This window comes from Crocodylus porosus, unplaced genomic scaffold, assembly GCF_001723895.1.
Source record: "Crocodylus porosus isolate Cpor-Errol unplaced genomic scaffold, CroPor_comp1, whole genome shotgun sequence".
In the NCBI taxonomy this organism is placed as follows: domain Eukaryota; kingdom Metazoa; phylum Chordata; order Crocodylia; family Crocodylidae; genus Crocodylus; species Crocodylus porosus.
The window spans coordinates 40,937-63,127 of record NW_017728920.1 but is presented as its reverse complement, the minus strand read 5'-3'; the positions used below and the strand labels follow the sequence as shown (position 1 = coordinate 63,127).

The 22,191-nt window shown below is 38.1% G+C and overlaps 1 protein-coding gene and 1 long non-coding RNA gene across 2 annotated transcripts in view; both read left to right on the top strand.

The window, feature by feature from the left end:
• RTKN2 (rhotekin 2) overlaps window positions 1–10,952 on the top strand; it is a 63,337-nt gene extending 52,385 nt beyond the window's left edge. The window contains 6 exon segments of the mRNA XM_019538639.1: window positions 5,586–5,619; window positions 6,660–6,822; window positions 7,894–7,982; window positions 7,985–8,015; window positions 10,153–10,610; window positions 10,613–10,952. Coding sequence (XP_019394184.1) covers window positions 5,586–5,619; window positions 6,660–6,822; window positions 7,894–7,982; window positions 7,985–8,015; window positions 10,153–10,610; window positions 10,613–10,702 — 865 coding nt within the window. The 3' untranslated portion in view covers window positions 10,703–10,952.
• Window positions 10,953–15,418: 4,466 nt separating this feature from the next.
• Window positions 15,419–19,241, top strand: LOC109312430. Its single transcript, XR_002101811.1, has 2 exons — window positions 15,419–18,261; window positions 18,331–19,241. It is a non-coding gene; the product is annotated as an uncharacterized LOC109312430 (long non-coding RNA).
• The last annotated feature ends 2,950 nt before the right edge of the window (window positions 19,242–22,191 follow it).

The window sequence follows — 22,191 nt, the reverse complement described above, 5'->3', positions numbered from 1 at the left end:
TCAAAAAGCTTACCCAGGATCGAGGTAAGACTAACTGGCCTATAGTTTCCTGGGTCCTCCTTCCTCCCTTTTTTGAAAATGGGAACCACAATGGCCCTTTTCCAGTCCTCTGGCACCATACCAGAGCACCATGAGTGCTCGTAAAGCCGTGCCAGGGGTTCCGTAATGACCTCAGCTAATTCCCTCAGCACTCTGGGGTGGAGAACATCTGGACCAGCTGATTTTAAATGCATCCAGTCCCTCCAGAATTTCCCTGACTAGATCTTCACTGCCCCTAGGCCTGGGTGTGCCTCCCCTGGAGCCTGTGGGGGTCCTGGTGTGGGGGCTGATCCGGTCCCTGCTCAGGAAAATGGAGGCAAAGAAATTGTTAAATAGGCTAGCTGTGTTGTTTGGTGTGACAACCAGATTTCGTAGCTTGTCTTGCAGAGGACCCATGCTACCTGGTGCCTTTATTTTGTCCCCTGTTTATTTAAAAAAGGACTTCTTATTGTCCTTAATCTGGGAAGCTAGTCCCAGTTCCATTCCTGCCTTGGCCTTCCTGACTGCCCCCCTACAGCCTCAAGCAACTGAGGTATAGTCGTCCCTGGTGATGGCCCCTCCCTTTCATTGGGTGTACGCCTCCCTTTTAGCTAGAAGACGTTCCCTTATACTAATTACTTAATAATAAAGCTGAGAAGTTTCTAACACCAGTAAACATTTCTTTATTTTACTAGGACTTTCTTTCATAACAAATTATTAAATACACAGAACTCAAGCCTGTAGTACTCATTTATAACATCTTTCTTTGTTACACAATTACAGTTTAAATAAAATTGAAAGAAAACATCTCAAAGTGATGATCTAGCTAAAAATCTGCTCCAATGGCTAAAATGTATAGTATTTTTTATTTTTTGTGTGGGAGTTGATTTTTCTTATCCTTCCAGGAATGGCTTCTCTTAAAGTGGCCAGACCTCACAAAGAACTATCTATAGATATTAATTTCCATAGAATTATTCCTCTCTCCTTTGAAATAAAATGTAAAGGGGTCATTAACTTCTGAGCCATTGCTTCAGCTTCATATGATTGAAATACTAACATTGTTGAACAGAAATGTTTTTGTAACACAGGCTTAACAGGAGTTACAGTTTCTGTCTGAATACAACAGCCAGGTACAGCCATTCAGTTTCTGCTAGAATTGGTGTTCTCGTGGTAAAAACCAAAAGTGTATAGACATTGAGGCTTTTTTATTTTTTGAGCAAAAATGACCACCCCAAGAGAACAAAAATAACATGGCAACAACTAGGGTTAAATCACTTCTGGGAGAGTTTCTCCTGGAAGACTGAACCTCTGAACACATTCCCCTGGCTTAATTTTTATTTGGGACTAGGATGAGCGGAGCTGGGGAAAAAGGCTCCATGTCTCCTCAGGCTGGGGTTGCCCCAGTCTTAAGAAGGTATGAGGGGTGGAAAACAGGGAGTTAAGGGGAAGAGCAACTCTCTGCCTTTTCACCAAATGGGCAGTCCCTAGTTTTGGGAGGAGGCAGGGGGCTTTGCTAGCCCTGCTGGCTTAGCTTTGCCACCCTCTGCTGCCTAGATGACTGACATGTTCTTCTGTAAACAAACATTTTCTGACTCCCTTATTTTCCACCTACAAACATCATTTTCAGCAACCTGAGACTTATAAACCTACACAAAGTGTTAAGTTTGAGGCAATTTTGTTTCACTACCTGAGGCTGGCTGCTACTCTTTTGGTGAGTGTTTATCCAACCCTTTTTATATCTCCTTCCATTTCAGGAGTGGAATTTTTTATTAATCAATGGCATCCTTTCATCTGTGAGAGACAGGGGATATTGTAGCCTGTGATGTAGATGGTTTGCAGTGTCTCATGTGACTGAATAGTCCAATCCAAGATTTGCATTATCTGTGGCTGCAAATGTATGTGATGTGGTTGGGTGATTTAGGAGCTGCTTGCTTCCTATGGACTCTTTTCTTTTCAAGCTGTTGGAACCTATTCCTGTCATGGGCTTTAATGCCCCGGTGAAGAAAATTTATGCCACTTGTTCCAATTGCTCACTAAGATTTCCCATGGATCAGGATCAATTCAAAATGCCTTCATATCTCACTTGCATGTGTCTTTATAACAAAGCTTAGGGCATCCCATTGTTTTTGTTCCCTCCAATAGTTTCCCATATAGTATGTCATTGGGTGCAATTGAGTGCAGGTGGAAGCTATTTAACCATTTTTCTTGATATGCGTAAGTTGTCCATGTTTCCCCACCATATATGAGAGTTCTGAGTACACAAGCTTTGTACACTAGCATTTGGGCCTTGATGATAAGCTTTCAGTTGTTTCATACTCTTTTAGCGAGTCTGCTGAAGGTGGTGGCAACCTTTCCTATGCGAACATTAAGTTCTTCATCCAGTGAGAGGTTGGTGGTCACTGTAGAATCTAGATAGCTGAACTTTTGGACTACTTCTAGCTGGTTCTCATTAAGGGTAATTGATGGATCTTGTGGAACTCCCTGTCCTAGGACAACTGTTTTCTTTATGCTGATAGTGAGAGCAAATGCCTGACACTCTTGAAAGGTGATCCTTGAGTTCTTGTGGTAGGTCTTCATTGTGGGCTGTAAGGGCAGCATCCTTATTGCATAGAAGCTCTTTGATACACATCTTTCTAACTTTAGTCTTTGCCTTGAGCTGTGACAGGTTGAAGAGTGTCCTATCTGATCTTGTGTTAAGATGCACTTCACCTTCCATATCTTTAAAATGCACAGTTCAGGAGTACCAAGAAGAAGATTCCAAAGAACGTAGGGGCAAGGACACATCCTTGCTTCACTCCACTTTTCATCTCAAAGCTGTCCAATGTAGACCAATCAAACTGAACAGCTGCTTTCATGTTGTCATGGAAGGAACATAAAACACTTAACAGAATTGCTAGGCATTTTGTAGGACTGCAAATCAACCTGCTGTGCTGACAGTGTCAAATGCTTTGGTTAGATCTTTGAATGGTTGGTTTTGCTCTCTGCATTTTTCTTGAAGTTGACGCAGGGAGACTATCATGTCTAGGGTTGATCTTCTGGTCCTGAATCCACTCTGAGATTCCAGGTAGACACGGCTCTCCAGCTGTTGTAGGTACACCAAGATGACACTTGTGAAGGCTTTTCCTGCTATGCTTAGTAGCAATATACCTTTGTAGTTGTTGCAGTTGCCCTTATTTTTATACAAAGTGACAATTTTTGGGTGATTTGAGAGGGGCAATTTTGTTGACAGTATAGAGCACCATCTTTTGAATCCCTTATTTTCCACCTACATTATTTCCTGCAAGCTGAGATTGTTATAAATCTACATAAGGTGTTTAGCTTGAGGCAACAATTTTTTTTTCCACTACCTGCGGCTGACTGCTATCATTTGGTGGGTGTTTATCCAACCCTTTTCATATCTCCTTCCATTTCAGAAGTTGAATTATTTATTAACACACAGCAAATTCCTTGTCCTTCTGAAAAGGTATCATAGAATCATAGACTCATAGCAGTAGGATTGGAAGGGACCTTGTAGATCTTCAAGTCCAACCCCCAAAGGTAACCACACTTTGAGATCTCAGGGTTAAAAAGCTTATAATCCCTCTAAAAGGATTGATTCCTTTTTTTTCAGCCTTGACTGTGGCCATGTTCTATGTCACCTCTGTATAGCATCTATTGTCTTCTATACCTGAATAAAGGGTTAGGCAAGATGTACAAAAAAGTTGTAATCTGGGACGGCACAGATCAGCTAACTATTTGCAGATCTACTCTCTTTATAATATCCCAAATAATGTTGCTTAAGCCAGATCTACAATTGCTTAAAAGAATTTGTGGATTTGTGCATGGGAAGCAGTTATAATATCCAGATCCCACTTGGTGAACCCTGTAACACAAATGTTGAAATTGAGTGGTTATGAAACTATGCTTCACAGCCCACTGGTGCTCTTTGGAGGATTGGCTGGTTGTGTGGTGCTGGCTCCTCTCTCTTGTTTCTGGCTGCTGTGTTAAATTAAAGAAGTCTAAAAATACATATGTTTCCCAATATAGATCTTCTACTTAGTTCTGTAATTGCTGTAGTTAACAGATGGATGCTATATAATTACGTATGGGTGGGGATGTAATTCATATGATGATGAAAGCCAGAGGCAGAGTAGCCATGGGCTGATGAGGAAGATGTGATCTTTGCTATTAACAAGTTTGAACAACACTGTTTTAAGTCTAATGATACCTCTTTGACAATCTGAAACAAAGATGGAAACATGACATCATGCAAATAGACTATTTTGTTTTGAATTGGGGCTAAAGTGATTTAAAGGCAGCTTGTTGTAAGTGGCAAGCTTTGTTTAATCATAATCTTATAGTATACAGCATTGTTTTCTAAACTATTGAATGTCTGATCTTAATTTCAGAAATGTAATTAGCTTTGGTTATTTTGAAATATGCCTTTTTCAACTCCATTGTTCTTTGGGGGGAGATGGGGTGGAAATGACTGTTTGGAGCAGCTGGTCCCACTTCTCTTCAGTGGAGGGTTCCTTTTATTTGAACTACCTAACACAGGGGCCAGCAACCTACAGCCTGTGGATCAAATTTGGCCCACCCTACCACTGGATCTGACCCATGGGGTTTCAGCAACATTTGGGGGTGGGGGCTTTGATTGCGGGCACTCTCTTCATGTCTCCATAGGGACAAGTGCCAGGGCTGATCCCCTCTGGCCTAGGGTGGGTCATTCTGGCTCACAGCTGGAAAAGGTTGCCTACCCTAAATTAACCAAAGTGAAGTTTCCTGTGGGACAGAGTGGAGGGGTGGGTATTATCAGGCAGAGATGCTTGGGATTGGGGCAGTGGAAGAGGAAATTTGAAGTTTTACTTCATGAAATCTATCTATTCTCTTTAGTACTGCACCCCTCCAAAAATTCTTCTTATGCACTTGGATCAGAACATTGCCCTCATCTCAGAAAAGGAGCAATGCCAATTCCTCAAGGCTGCCTACAGTAGAAAAATTGAGCTTAACCATCATACTGGTTCTGACTTTGTTTTTTTTTTTACAGTAGCTGTAAGCATAGTTGGTTCAACTGCTATAATGCCAAAGGTCAGGGCACCATTGTATTATAACATAGTACTTTATATTAGAATTTTTTGTTAGTGAAGATAGGCATGTTGTATAATGCCTTGCTGCTTGGTAAGCTCATCAGCCCATTACTCTAATGATATCTTATATCACTTAAATATTCAAGTGTTAGGTATAGATTGTTGCTTGAGAATTTATCTCCTTTGAATGATAACGTATTTGTGGGATAAAACTTGCAGGAAACATCATTAAATAAACTTCTGTCTATGGTATGCTTGAAGTTCTTACCTGTCAAATGTTAATCTATTTGATTTAATTTTTGGCTGGTATCTATGGTTACCCGAGTTAATGGGATATACAGCACTTATGGATGAATTACTTCATCTCCTATTTTTAGACAGAAGAATTTAAATGAGCAAATCCATCAGATATGCTTCAAGCAGCTGTTAGTTTTTCATATGGTTACCTCAGTAATGCATTTAAAAATCTGGAGAACGTTCTGTAGAATAATTGTTTTTCAGAGTATTAGCACTAGATTTATCCCCACAGGACAAAGTATGTAGCTTAATTTCTGTAGGTATACATCTGATATTTCTAACAGGTGTTTGACATTAAGTTGAAATGGGTTCTGGGAAGGGAACCACAATGACTTGTTCAATCAGTTTTGAAGTGATATATGTGTAAATGAGAGAATGTCTTCTCTCTTTCTCCTCTCCCCTATCTCCTCCCCACCCCTGTTAAATGAGGTAGGGTTAATGGGTTTATTTAATTTCATTGAATGAGTGCATGCAATAAAAAGTGGTTCTACTATCAAGGTCTGTGTTAGGATATAACATGAACATCACAAGATTCAGAATTTTTAAAATATTACCATATCTTACACTGAAAAAGTACTTAAGGTAACCTGGCTTTTGTTCAATCAGATTGCAGAAAGTACTATGTTTCACTGTAATAACACCATATCAGGGGACACAAATATGATTAAAATAGAATTCAGTCTACTTTAGATGATAAAACTAATTTAACCACGTCCCTGAAAAGTGAATAAAGCCTTGGATAGAGTAATTCTGTAACATAGTTCAGGATAGAGTATTTTAATTGAGTCTAGCTAGAACTCATTAAATAAAGCACTTATGCAAATGTATATATTTTTGAAGTAGCAAATTGATTATTGTCAGGATAACAAAATAATAAGAATTGTGGGTTTGAATTCAAAGTTTAAATTTCTGAATGTTGGAAACTTGTTCCAGTACAAATGTGTGGGTGACTTTTACAGCATTTCTTTAAACTTGGATTGGGTCACTTCCTTTTTTAAGCTTCTATTATTATGGTATTAGGAAAATGACCTGATTTTACTGAAACTAAACTAAAATAGATATCAAATTAGAATATGTAACTGCAGCCAAAAGTGGCTTCCAGCACAAAAGTAGGAAAACTAAATAATTAAAAAAGTAAATTTGTATTGGATTAACAGACTAGTTGACAAGTGTCAGGTCTGCTGTGGTACATACCTGCTACTAATGCTGAGCAGAAGATTTGTGACTCAGTGCAGCAATAATTGATTAGTAGTCTGTCTATTTTATCATCATTCTTAGGAAATCACAATCTGTGCTGTGGATAAGGATTCCAAGAAAACTCATGATTTTTCTATTATTAATCCTGTGGCTGGAGAGGCTGTGACTCAAAATTTTGCATCTGACAATAGGGAAGAACTTCATAAGTGAATGGAAACTTTTTGGCAGCATTTCAATGATTTTAGTAAGTCAGCAGTTTTGGTAGCATTGTCCTTCAAGTGGTTATTATGTAACGTCAAAGGAACTGAAATTTCATCACAATCCTGTTATTTATAACAGGAAAGATAGAAGTATTTGCTTGATGAGTTTATTGTACTATGACTCAGTCCTCTATAATCTTTAACTTCTTTTATTAATTCTAATGTGCCCAGAAATGTCCAGTAGTCAGAACAGAAGTTTGGGCTACTTTCAGTGTGTGTTGGGGCAGAAGCAAGGAAAAGTGGGGAAGGGGATCCTGAAGTGATTGGTCAGAAGTGATTGGTCTAGTTATCTTCTTTGGAATACCAGTACCTTTCCAAGTGTTGGTGGAATCTCACCATCCTTCCCTCATTTGTAGTAAATAAAGAAAAACTCTTATAGAATCCTGAAAACAGCATCTTTTCAGTAAGAATAATTAGAGGAGATTTTGAGTGCTGACTTGATGGAAGGCCTGAGCAGTGTATTGGAAACAATATTTGATCAATTCTTGCAAATAGAAAAGTTCTATAATGACTTGACTTAACTGGATGGGATTATGATACCACCGAACTCTTAGTTCTTGTGCAGTGTTGGAATTCTTCATTTTATAGAACTGAGAAATCAAGGATGACTCAGTTTCACTGGTACCTTCTCAGTGGCAGGTGCAGCTTTTGTGCCCAAGGGTTATATGAGAAGATGAGTGGGTGAGTGATCCTAGCTCTGCCTCCTTCTGAACTCGTCTGCCACAACTTGGATCAAAAGAAAATGTAGGAGGTATCAGTGGCCTTTTAGAGCTAATAATCAGTTTCCTTAATTTTAAATTCTCAAAATCCCATTTGAGGATTTGGGGGCATACATGCAGGTTTAGCATTATCGTCTGGTAATATTGCTGAGATTAATTTAATATCTGTTTGTTACCTTGTGGTAAGGGTTAGGAAGAGCTTACCTGGTGGGACCAAACATTTACTGCCTAGATTTGCCTGTTTGGAGGAAGTTTGAAAATATAACCTAATTATTTAAAAATGTTCAAAAGATGAAGTGTATAAATTCTAATCATTTGTTTTATATTTCCTCCCAGGCCATTGGAAACATTGTTGCAAAGAATTTATGAAAATTGAGATTATGTCACCACGGAAACTACCTACTACGGAAACCACCTTTGTTCTTGACAAGAAGCAACCTTATTCTACCATGATATAAGTAAGTAGTCTTTTCAAGTTTTGCAGGGTAATTGAAACAACATTATCTGTATTCAAATGGCGTCTGGTGTTGATGTTGAAACACTGAATTTTTCAAGGGTGATTTCAGATAATGAAACAGAGCAACATCATTGCATACCTAGGAGTTTGTATTACATATGAATTAATAATAGCAAAAAATAATGAATACACTTTCATACCTTGAACCAAAAAATGCAGTCTGAGCTATAATTAGGGAGCCCTTAAAACATTCAGACAAAAAAAAAGCTATTACTTGAAATAAATGTTCACTACAGGAATAACTTAAAACCCAACGAATGAAAATGTAGGAGTTTTAAATAGTTCAGACTGCAGACCAATAATGCCTGGAACTAGTTACATTAAATTAATTCACAGTTTTCCAAGCTTTGTAATAAATACTTATAACTTAACACACTGTTCAGTCTATGACAACAACATTAAGACTAGGGTATGTGAAAAAAATCTTTCTTAAATGCATCTGAGCTATGCTAATATTCTTATCCCTACTTTTGCACAGTAAAATATAATTCCAGAAGATTACTTGTATAAATATGTTAGAGAGACAAATGTTTGCAGTCTAGAAGTAGGTTGCTTTATTTCACTGAGTCTCATGTGACATTGTCCAGGAAATAATGCGTGAGTATATATGCCTGGTTGCCTGCATCAGGAGAGCTACATTGCAAAGATACCCAAATTGACAGGCTAGTCATTGAGTTATAATGCATCAGTGTATTGAACAATGTAAAAGTAATTCCTTTTGAACCATGAATGCAGAGGAAAAAAAGCAGTAAATCAATTATAAAGGAGTCCTATGTAGGCAATGTGATGAAATACTGTCGCATATACCTGCATATATTTAGAGAGTTAATTGAAGAATATGGACTTAAATTTGAAACCACTCTTAAAACTTAAGTGCATTTTTATGACCAATTATAGCATTCATCACTACAAATCCAGCATCTAGATTCTTAAAAAATTGTTTTAGAAGTTGTGGATATAGGGCCTGTGAGAGATGCATGATCCTCCTGCTCTTTTTGATCCAGGTTTTAGGACAAATGCCAATGATTACACAAATGGAGAAATCAACATACATTGAATGTAGTTTGTCCTGTACACTGCAAATTATGTCGTGGTGGTTGGGAGAATGAGAGGAAAGGAAATGGGTCAAGGCTGTCTTCAAGTATTTGAACACAAGACTTGAAGGTAAAAAATGCCCTTTTTGGTGGGGTAGAGGTGCAAAAATATTTGGCAGTTTTGACTTTTTTAAATTGATCCATGTATTCTATGCACTTTTCTAAAATGAAATATTCAAAGCATTGAACAATAAAATTTATTACGTAGAATCAGTTCTCCTAATTTTCTCACTGAGCAAAAGTAAAAAGATCATCTTCTCTGGGTGCATCTACACAAAATGCTTTACTGCAGAGTTGACTAATTAGCTCCACAGTAAAGCCTCACCATCTACACATGCACCCGTATTAGCCTGGAGTAAACTAATTAATTCTCTCATAGGATAGTACTAGTACTAACTCCACCATAGGATAATATACAAGTACTGTCCTACGGTGAAGTTATTTACTCCGCCACAACATGCATGTAGATGGTGTCTGGTGCTTGCTAGCCCTGCACTGTAGCACCTTCATGCCCCAGCCAGCCCCTCCACATCATGTTGAGCTTGGGGGTGCAGCTCCAGGCTGGCAAGCAGACACCACCACCCCACCCCAGGGTCCCTTGCCTGCTGGGACTGTACTGCCTTGGATCAATATGCTGCAGTTCACATTTACATGTGCACCTGAGAGCAATAAATTCCAGCTTGAACTGCACCAGAGTTTATTGTGCCTCATTAATATTACATGTAGACATGCTGTCTTTGAGTGAGAATAAATAGAGCACTTGGTGTTCACAACAGTTAAATGCTGGTATTCCTGATGCTGTCGTAGGAAGCTTCTAGTCATTTTCATTTAAATGTATATCATCTTTTCCATTTTTGGCTCTCCAGAATTTGGGGAAAATGATACTCAATTTTCTATATTCATAAGACTGATAACCAAGCTGGTATGAATGAAGTTGTTGTATACTAATTTAATCAGCATTCAACCAACTTCTAAAATTTATAGGCATTGATTCACCAATGAAACACAAGAGCTTAGTTGACATTATACAAAGAAAAATTGAGGAAACTGATGGAGAGTTCCTGATCAGCCAGCAGAAAGAGTCTGTACCTTCTCTGTGGGCCCCCATATTTGCTGGTGCTCACCAGATGCTTGTCCAGAAAAGTATTGTACTTCCATGTGAGACTACTAGTCCTGATGATAGCAAAGGGAAGAAAAGAAGAGCTCCACTACCGCCAACTGATAAGCCACCATACAGCTCAAAAACACAGATGAACACAGACCAGTTGGACAAGGAGAACTTTGGGAAGAAGTCTGCCATTACACATAGGACCTCTTCTTTTGATCTGAAGTTATCTTCCATAATGCATCACTTGCAGAAGCCCATTGCTGCTCCTCACAAACTGGGACCTTGTGGAAAAAGCAGCCTACCTGACAGTGAAAATCCCCTTTTTTCAGTTACTGAGAGTTTGAAGCCAAACCAGTACCAGCTTCTAGGAAGAAACCTGTGAAAGAAATGCTAGACCCTAGATCCTGGATGGAGTCACAAACGTAACATTTAAGCCCTGGACAAACATGCTATTTGGAGCACCTCAAACAGCAAAGTTAGAGATGTGAGTGAAGAAGCACTTCAAAAATGGCCAAAGTATTTCAAATATGACCTTAAAAAAACAAGTAACACCTTTTAAATGGTTCCTGAAATATCTGCATATTCCATCTGTCTTTTGGCATCCCATGGTGCTCCATTAGCCATCCCCATGCCCATGGGTCACTAGGGGCGGTGGGGCAGTCAGGGAGAGAGGCATGCAGGAGAGGTGGAAAACAGAGGTGATATCAATCTTATGTGGTGCTGAATTTAAAGTTCTCTAGGATTTGGAGTGTTTCAGATGCACGTCTGTCCATGGCCTTAGTTTAAAAATGTGCTCAGAATATAAAAGAACAATTGATGTCCATCAGTGATGCAAGCCTTTTGCTAGAACTTTGTGGCCATTAAAACTAATTTTTAGTATTAAGTTAATAAATGTGGTTGATTGGCAAAAGTCTCTCTTATTTGGCCTTGAATTTTTCTGAAATCTTAGCTTTGTTTTTTGTAGCTAAGATCTGAAGAAATTCCCTAGCAAAGAAGACTTTTTGGGTGTACAGAGGAAGGAAAAACATGATTGTGCTCGGAAACTAATTTCAGGTTTGTCTTAAGCAGTCTGATACACAGTCGCCAAGTTCATCAGTTAAGTTTTTTAGGAGTTGGTTCATTTTTGAACAATCCTGCCAACTCAGTCTGCAATCTGTGAGGTTCCTTGTGCTTGATATGCTGTCAGAATAGGCCAGGATTATTGAAGCTGGCTTGTTAGTTCTGATGGCACATAATAGTATAATTTGATAGTGTGGCTGTTCGTTCTACACCAGTAACATGTTAAAGTCTATTACTTTAAGATGGGCAATATTTACTAAAAATAAATTACTATACACAGCAAGAAGTTTTTAAGAGTAGAGTGTTCTATTTGTTGTCACCTTTATAACTGTAAGGGATGCATGAAAACCTTCCATGTCAAAAAGATCTCTTTCATACTACTCCCTAGCAGCTTGTGGTAGACAGAATAATTGTATGCAGGACCTTGTACTAAAATGTAGTTAGGGGTTTCTCCCTTGTGTTCTTTTAACTCCTCGAGACAACATGTGAATGTAGTGAAGTCAGACAACTCCTTTGTAGTCTATTGACTACTTGTGGTAAGTATAGAATCCTGTGAGCAGGAAATTCACTGGGACTGCTGCAGGACACCTGCAGTAGATAGGAAGATCTTCTCTTTCTGATAGTTAGAGTGCAAGACACTACATTTCCCCCCGGGAAATGCTCAGCACCTAGGTGAGGGGATGCATTTGTCAATCCTCAGACAACTATAGATTCTGTTCTGAAAGTCATACCAGTAACTTATGCATACATATCACTCAGTTGCAGACAAGACCAGTCTGCAGTAAACCATTGCCTCTGAGGTTAAAGGGCAAGGGCTTACAGTATTGTAGTAATGCCGGTCTAATATTCCATTGACCTTGACAAGTTTTGAATTGCTGATCTTTGTTTAAGAAAAGGAAGATTTAATCCTGGGTAGAGGTCTGGAATATAGAACTCACTAGCTGAAGACCCTAATTGCCCATCTTTGTGTTCCTGGATAGCTTTGTTTTATATGTTGGATTTTAGTACATGAGAAAATCAGACTTTTTTTTTTTTACTAATAGAAGCAGTTAGTGTTAGATGACTTCTATACGGTTATTAATTATCCTGGTTTATAGCTTGTTGTAATCTGCTGTGCTACATGATGCCATTTATTAAGTTTTTAAAAATCTTAATACAGTTTTAAAGTACTACAAGCTCAGATCTTCATAGCTTCTCAGTTTTGTATTTTTATCCTCATACATATCCTCTTTGCTGTAGCCTTGCAAAGGGATCTGCAAGCAAAAACCTTATTCTGTATTAATTTATTGGAGAGCGTGTGTGTTAAAGTACGGGTTTTTATATGCAAATCCCTTTGCAGGCTGGGGGCCTGTGGCTTCTAGAAAGCTTCTGCTCATTTTATATTTAATCAGGACCCTATTTTTGTCTATGGTAACTGTGCTCAATCTTTTAAAAAATTGTAAAAGATTGTTTGTAGGTGGGGGAAAAAAATAACAGGCAGAGAAAGAAAAGAACATATACATGATTGGTGTAAATTGGACGCCCTCAAAAAAGTGGACTGCAAATACCATAGACAAAAATAAGGGAAGAAAAATACAGAAATAAAATGCAGAAGCAAATACATGAAGTGTGATTATAAGGAAGATAGTAATGGACTATTCTTTGTGGCTGCAGGGGCAGGGAAAGAAGTAATGGTCTTAAATTACAAAAAGGGAAATTTAGGCTGGATAATGGAGAGAATTTTAAAGCTTATAAATGAGCGTGTTACTTGGGGAATTGTGGAGTCTCAGTCCTTGGAAGTTTTTAAGAGCAGATAGGGATAATAGTTGGCTGGGATGATTCGGACTGGAATGATCCTGACTTGAGCAGGGGTTGGACTTAGTAATATACTGAGATCCTTTGCAGCCCTATATTCCATTTAGAAATAGGTTATAGGAAAAATCTCTGTGACATTGGCAACTCCTTTGCCTTCAAGTGTTAAACTGTTGGAATAAAAAGTACATTTTTCAGTTTTTGACCACATCACCTCCATGAGGTTACTTTATTCCAAGGTATATTTCTAAGATTTTTAAGGTCAAAGGAACACTAATGATGATTTATTCTGGAATTCATCAGGCCATTGAATTTTACTCAGCAATTTCTCCATTAAGCTCAGTAAAGTTGTTTTGCACTGCAATGTATCTTAAAGCTGGCTTTCAGTATTGATTTTTAAAGATGCAAAGTGTGATAGAACTAATCAATACCTCCCTTCATGAGCTGTTTATTACTCCTGTGTACTTTTTTCACATTTAAGCTTTGAATTTTTTGAGCTTCAACCTCCAGCTTTTACATGTTATACTTTTGTCTCCTAATACAGAACCCTCTGCTAATATTTTTTCTTACAGGTAGGCAGTTAGATCACAGTTGAGTTTCCTTTTAACCTTATCTTTAATAAGCTCAATATCATTACCTTAGCTAGGGTTGTGCTTGTGGTGTACAGGCACTGGGTGCCCTCACACAGAGGGGTGCAAAATCAAATTGAAGTAATATTATGTATTAGCATGTAAGGGGGCACTCTGCACATGACCTACACTGAGTACCAAAATGCATGGGTATGGCTCTGCTTAACATATTGAATTCCTTAAATATCTTATTGCAAGGAACCTTTTTGTTTCAAAGCCATAATTGTTCTTAGAATCCTTCCTTGAACTTATCAACTATTCAAACATCTTTAAGTGCAGAAATACAAAACTGGAAGTAATATTCCTGTAATGATCTCCTAAATACTTGTGTGCATGTATGTGGTCTCTATTTGTTGTTCCTGTATGGATCATGTTTTTGCTCTTTGCCAGAGCATTGCACTGAGAAATAGCATTCGTCATACAGGTTGCCTCCCAAGTTGCTATATTCAAGATTGTCATTCTTCATCCTAAAATTGGCCTACTTTTTTTCCTAGATAGATTTATAACTTACATTTAGCTGTATTACATTTTGTACCAGCTCCTGAAGTGATTCAGATTGCTCTTTATAACCTACCTGTCTTGTTCTTGACTAGTCAGTCAAGCTTTGGCAGCTTACTACCAGTCACTTTTATACTTTCTTTGAAGATTAAAAATTTTGAGGTAATGGTGGATTGAGAACTGACCTATCTGAGGTCCCACTATTGATGATTCCCAATTAACATTGTATTTTAAGAGCAGCCAGTTGGTTCACTGAATATGTCCGTATTGATTTATAGTGCCAGTATTTTAATCCGAATGGGGTGGTCATTTCACACACATTGCAGAATTAAATGCATTACATCAGTGCAGGTACCCATTATCAACCAAACTTGTAATATCAAAGGTAGATATACAATTTGTTAGACAAGGTCTGTTCTCTGAGAGCCTGTATTGGTCTGCCTTAATTATTTCTGTCTTTTGAGTCCCTTATCTCTATTCCTTTAGTTCCCCAGAGAAATACAAACTCATAATGTTTGAGTATTAGAATGACACGTTTCCTTCCAGTAACATGTGCAAAGGTTTGTTAAACGTATTCATTTAGGAACATAGGACTGGAAGTGACTTGCTGATTCACTGAGTCAAGTGTAGAGCCATCATGGGCAACCCTTCCAAATGTATCAAGTGTCAGCTGCTGATATCTTAATAGTTACTGTCATCAACTTCACTTTCTTCTTTTGTTTTTCACATCCCCTCTAACAGGTTAATTCTTTAACTAAAGTAAACTACTGTTTTGTGACTGAGGAATTGTGGCATTGTTACATCTAGCAAAGTATTTTTCTAATGTTGCAGTTTTATTAGGCAACTAGTGATACTTTCCAGTCACAAACTTGCTGTTCCAGAGTGCTTCCCAACTAGAATGCTACAACCATGTGCTGTTTCATTTCTCTTGTCAGAGGCTTGCCCTATCTCAGCAGATCCAGGTGAACAAGTATTAAGACTTATATTCTGTTAAGGCTCTTATTCTTTCTTGGAAAACCAAAGGTAAATAAAACTCTCTTGGTTTGAGGACACTTCACTTCAGGTAGTATTTAATCCACAACTGTTCTATTTAAGGCAGTGGTTCTCGTCCTTATCAGATTCAAAGAACTCAGAAAGACTGCAACAGATCAGAGGTTTTTTTTGACAGTATGGATTCCTGTTGGAAATCTCTGCACTTATCTTGTGAATTGTGTGTAGATGTTTGCACACCTAACAGTGCTATGTGTAGCACCCTTAAAAATGCTATGCCACCCAAAAGTGCCACAGCATCCTGGTTGAAAATTGCTTGTTTAAAGCTTGAAATTAACCTATTTACCCAAATCCAAGACAAGGCTCAATGAAACTCCTCATCTTGGATCCGAGTACAAGGTGGAGGGCAGGTGGTTGTTGCTATCCTTTTTACATGCCCAGCAGGCTGGGACCACCACTGCCTCAGCTGCTGCTGCTGCCTGGCAGAGCAGGGGCCAGAGCTACCATGCTTGGCCAACCCCATCTCCCACCTTTGCCCCAGCTGTTGCTTTCCCTGCTACACTGGTGGGGGAGACTAATTTAAGTGACCCTCCAAAAATTAGATTCTACACATGGAAGATTATAACATATTATTAAGTTATACATTTTCCATATATAGAATATGATTTTTGGGGGTTATCTTAAATTTGAAGTCATCTTGGATTGGGCTAAAGACAATATTCAGTAGTCCTTCATAGGTCATATATTGTAATATGAACATTTATCTTTTTTATCTAAGGCTTCCAGCCAGGGCTGTTTTGGTCCATAGGTTACTTTTTTTAATTTTTTGTTTCTTTATGCCAGGAGCCTCTGGGAGCCTCCAGGTTTCCTGCATCTCCCTTTATTTACATGTTTTGGGCTTTTCTCTCCCTGTTATACATGATCTTCCATGTTAACTAATTCTCCAACCTTTTTTAGTATCAAATGCCTCTCACCAGGGCAAGGTGGGAGGTGAGCTGTCACAGAGCTGGATCCATTCCCCTTAAAGGAACCAGTCACCCAAGAACACCTCAGTCAATTTTGACTGTAACTATTTTTAGCTTAGGGAAGCTGACCCTCTTAAATTGCCAAGAGGGTTCTTTAATGTGTTCATACATAACAAAGAACCAGATAATGATTGTTTACCTCTCATCAATCACTGTTTTTCCCTTTGAGTGATCAGTTCCTCATTACTTGTCAGAATAATGTCTAATGTTAATGTTTTTGTTGGGAAATTATGATCTACCTTTCCAAAGTCCAGGAGTACTTCAGTACTGCCAGCATTTATCTCCTAGTTTTCAGTCTCATAGGATAATACCTTTTTCTTTTTTCATACTAGAGATTCTTTGGGATCTGATAGTCCTATTCTCTAATCTGCTTTGATCAGTAGCTGCCTGCCATAAAAAACGCCATCTTTTGCTTAAAAGTGTGGTGCATAAGCATCTTACAGACAACTTGGAAGCAGGGGATTTTAAGTCTAAAGCAGGTAATAATGTATTTGATAGAGTGCCAGATCCCAGGTCCCTACCCCCTTTCTTACAGAGGTTTAGGGACTATTTAAAATTTAAATCCTCATGAGAATGCTTCTGTCAGGCTTCAACAATGGTAAAAAAGCAACACTGTTGCTCTTCTTCACTGTTTTGGCCAAACTAAGGACGATCCTCACTCCTGCTTAAGCGGTCTCCCCATGTTACCAGCTTCTTAGTCATGGGTCAGGGTTATCTGCCCACCACGGAAGTGATGTGGAAGAGGAGGATGGATTCTTACAAAAATGCATTGATACTTGTTTCACCAGCATTTGGCTCCACTGTCATTCTTCTCCCTAGGTTTTCAGTGCTTAGAGTGTGTTCCAAATGTCTGTCTGTCTGTCTCTGTCTGTCTGTCTGTCTGTCTGTCCCTAGTCCCTTGTCTAAAGGAGGGAAGCCATGACCTGTCTGCCCAGCAATTTCAAATCTAGTATCCTCTTTCCCCATGTACATTCTTTTCATGCTGGCAACATATTTTGACCTTAGAAATCTAGATCTGGCAGATCTTTATTGATTTGCCTTCTGCACAATGACAGGCTATAGTATTTTGCTGTTGAAAAGTTGCACTTTTTTGTTCATTAAGCATATACATTTAGATACTAGAAGGTTTGCCTTCCTCTTTTCTCTTGCTTGTTTCTGTGTTTCACTCAAATGGTTTGAAATATAACAAGGACTTTTTATTATTATTATTGCCTTTTGTTTTTAATAAGTTGCTCAGCATCTCAGATCCTTAGAGGGAAGAAGGTGATGCTTTATGAATACAGTTATATTTTTAATATCAGCTTTGTTTGATGTACAGGACTGTTTCAGTTTGCATTGGGTTATTTCCCAAGCTGTGAAGTTCTATGTATGTGTAGTATAAAGTAAATGCTGAAGCTTTTGTAATGATATTGTTGTTTTGGGTTTGTTCTTGAGGAGTAAATTGTGCAGACTAGCAGAGGGGTAGTATTACAGAAGTTGCCTGACCCCTTAATGCAGGGGCATCAAATGCACTTGGGGTCCAGGCTGGAGAAAAACCATGGAGCTCCATTTGGTCCAGATCCAACCCAGAGCACAGGGGTGGCCACCATACCAAGCAGCAGTATGGTGTCCAGTGATGGCAAGAAGTCTGGGGGAAGGAGGCCCAGGTCTGCAACAGTGATCTGGGGGCAGTGGCGGCAAGCCAAGCTCACCACTGACAGCCATGGCCAAAGGGCCCTAAACTCTGTAGGACACCATGCCCTCAAATGTGCAGTGGCCCAGTGGGCTGGATGGGGAATCTGCATGCGCTGAATTGAGCCCACAGGCCCTGTCTGACACCCTTGCCTTACTAAAGATAATGAAATTCTCTTGTCACTCCAGTACTAAAAGAAACATGTCAGTTAAGCCATCTTCTCAACTATGGGACTCATAGGAATTAATTCTGGTATTTTCTATTACTTCATGGCTTGAAAAAAGATTAGTAATATAGAACGCTTGTAAAAATGGTAAGTTTGTTTGATAAGCAATCATAATTTAACAGTATAGTCATGCAAAGTAAACAAAAGCCCCCAAAGGAGGGAAGATTTTTATTTTAACAAATACCAATTCAAAAAGGTTTCCTGCTGTGACTAGACTTATCAGATAGCACCAGGCAATGCAGTTTATCCAGAGTCCTTGAACTTGTCATCCTCTGTATAAGCTTTGGCCATCAAGTCCATGTGCTTCCAATCAGGGTGCCTTTTAAGTGGATTCTACTGAATGGGAGAGAGCTAACTCATTTGAAAGCACTTGGTATTTGCTTTTTAATACTTTACTAAAAATTTTTGAATGCAGCACAATGAAAAGGAAAAACTAGAGGTTTTATGCATCTCATTTGTTAATCACATTCGCATTATCTCGTCAGTAAGTATTTTTCAATGGACATGGGCTGCTTGCTTTAGAAACTAATTTTTTTTATCCCAGAAGAGAACAAATTGGTATAATTTTATGTTAAAAAATGCAATTTGAAAAAAACAAACCTTTGTGGCTCAGAGGTTGGAAACGCAGGTGCTAGAAACAGTCAACATGCGTTCCTTGTACTGTGAACTACCGTTTAGATGCAATTGATGGTACAAACTTTAGGTTAATAGCAACAGAGTAGAAGATGAAGGGTTTCTTTACTGCAATACTTGCACCGTTTCTAATGTCTTGGTTGTTTTATCTTGATGTAGATGGAACTAAAATTTGAAAATTTATCTTAGACATTAGCTTAATGTGTTTACATTTTTACTTCTGTTGTAATTTAGTTTTAATTGTACTAATTGTATTAATACTTTGTATGTTTTATTTTTGTATGCACTTGGAAATACTGCTTAAGTGTTCACAGTTAATTTATAATCTAACTTAGTTACTTTAATAGAAAGATATAGATATGAAAGCTAATATATTATGAAAGGTTAACAAAGTCTGTCGCTAAAATCTGTATTTCAAATAAAGTGCATTTTGGATAAAACACTTCTGGCATAAAATAATTGGTATAATCTTTAAACTGGAATAAAAGTATGAAATATTAGAATTATAAATATGTTCATGACTTCTGTAAGAAAACAACTAACTTATGATTTAATTCCCTTTGCAAAATCACACATTTTGTAATGTCCACTGAGTGCATCCCCTTAGGCTAGCCCTGACTATAGTAAATGCTTCAATTTAATAATCAAAGAAGATAGCAATGTATAGTAGCTAATGTTAATTGCAGCTCTAATAGCTAATGAGATCCAAAATTTACAGGGAGAGTATTTATGAAAATATAATTGGACATATTATGTCACCTGATATTTCTCTTACATAAGTGTATGCAAATGTTAATATGTTTCTTCTGCTTTCCAACTGCTTGCTTTATTCTTTAGGATATCTTGTATCATACTGACTAAATAAGGACTATAAGTAATTCAGTCAGTCTGAGCATAGTCTGCCAGACATATATGTTAAATATATTTGCAAACCACCAGTCTTACTGAAACCACCATTAAATATTTTGTCCCTAGATTTAAAGAGGAAAAAATCACTGTTTTCTTCTAGGTGGCACCCTGTATGTTGGTTTGCAAATTTAAAGCCAATGGCAGTGCTCAAATAACGTATATTATCTGTCCAATTATCATAAGAGAACTGTAATAAACTTACAGGGAGTTATTAGACATTTTAATTTTAGAGCATTTGATTGATTTATGAGTTCATTGGTGGGGGGGGGGGGAAACAAACAATGATTGATAATGCCAAAGCGAGGCAATGTAGGTGGGTGATTTAATGAAAATCATGTCGCAACTAAAGTTGCTGCAGTTTTCTTTTAAGGGAGCATATCAAAATAAGATATGATGATCTCTTAATACAGCCATTACCAAGTGGTTATGTTGAGATCTTCCCATATGTGTATTACATTATATATTCACATAAAAATCTGTCTGCAAGACATCAAAATAAATTGCTTTTCATGGGGAAAAAACGTCTTTCAACATTTTAATATCAAGATAGCTTTCTAAATGTTCTTTTATGTATTTCCCCAAAGGGGAAAACATAGTAACGAGTGAAATGTCTTTTTATACTGTTAAGACTGTTTACTTTGTAGAGGTTACTATAAACTTCCCACAAAATAAAATCAATAAACAAAGACACAGAAGAAGCTACGACACTGCAATTTTTGTCTGGTCCAAGAGCTGGACTCTGATGGTGACCAAAGCCATCTGCTTTAGAAGAAAGGTGAGCAACTCCTGCAGAACGACATTATGGCATAACCTGTAGACGTTATATTTCTTTCTTGTCTGCACTACTTTAGAGGTTAGTTTATACATGATGCTTTGCAGACTTCCAAAATTCTAGGATTTTTAAAAATATTTACTATTGTAAGTTTTAGTATTCTTACAAATGTCCAATCATCCTTTAATCCTGCTAAAGTACTTAGCCATGATATTATCTAATCAACATGAATTTGATAGTCTAATTATGCTGTATGTGTCTTCAATAATTCTTGTCATTTTTATTCGTTTATCACTATTTAAATTAATGTCCCTTTTGCTTTTGTAATGTGGGGGTGAAAATCAGTGCCCTACCTTCTCTGTTGCTGATGTATTATGCCGTGTTCTATTGTCCTGCTTATTATGTAAGTGTTCCAAATCTTGTTCTGAAGCCCCTGAGCTCGTCCAGGCTGGACAGTTTTCTCTGCAATTGATGAGGCTCCTGCTGCTGTAAAACCCAAATGGCTGTGGCTTGTGGGTGCTGAGCATCTGCTAAATTTTTTGGTGGGTGCTTGAGCCCTGAAGCACTCATAGAGGCAATGCCTGTGTTTCTTAGCATCAAGTGCACTGGAGAACCAGTATAGATAGGCCTTGAGATAAGTGCTCACTTTGTGCAGAATCACTCTGAAAACCTTTGGACAGTACAGGAAAACTATAGAAGTTCAGTGTATATAAGAGATTTCTGGGAGTATTCATTATAGCAGTCTATCATATGCTCTGTTCTTGCCCTGTTTTGGTTCAGTAACAGGTGCTTTGTATCATGAAATAAAAGGCCTTAGCCTTATAAGTCTAGCTGGCTTAACGTAAAACTGCTGCTTTGACGGTTGTTGAAACAGTACAAACCAAGTGAAGCTATGGTAATCTGCTGCTTGCAAACTCTTGGTAGTTTTAATGTGGTGACAGTGAAGACTCAGCTTCTCCTGGTTAAGCAAAAAGTAACATTTTCTGAGGATGTAGGTTATTTTCATAAAGCTGGTGAGGAAATTTCACCACTTGACATTCTGGGATCATTCTCCAAAAGAACAATTACGTTCTTTTACTGGCATAAGTTTTTTTTTCAACCTGCTAATTAATTTGGTCTTCTCTTGTACCACTTCAACAGATTGTCAGGAGAAAAAAAAAAATATTTGCTCCCCCTAAACAGGGTTTCTGTAGTAGAAACCAACATACCAATTGTGTCGATATCAAAGGTACCCATTTAAGCTGTTACTTATAACAGGTGTAATGTACAATACTGTAGTGATAGTAGCATAGTGTAGTAAAAATGTTGCGAAAATCTACCTGTTTCATTCATTCATTCAAAGTTAGGGTCATTTAACTAATTTGTATTGCTACAAGATCATGCATAATTTAACAGATTATAGATGGTGACATGTGCTTCCAAGTGGCAGTTATCCCTCTTTTAAAGTGGTTAAAAGCAACATTTGTCCCATTTGTGTGTGTATGTTTACATATGTATGTGCATGTATATATGTGTATCTGGCTAAGTGCAGACATTCAGGGAGGTTAGGGGGAAGTTAGAGTATGTTAAAAATGGCCACCTGATCTAAGATAAGTTGGGATTGGAGGGAGCTAGCGGGGGGGTTGGGGGTAGGGATGTCAAGCAGGTTTGGGGGAAGATCAGGGATTTGCAGGAGGGATGGGGGACAGGTGGCATCTGCACAGCAATCAGG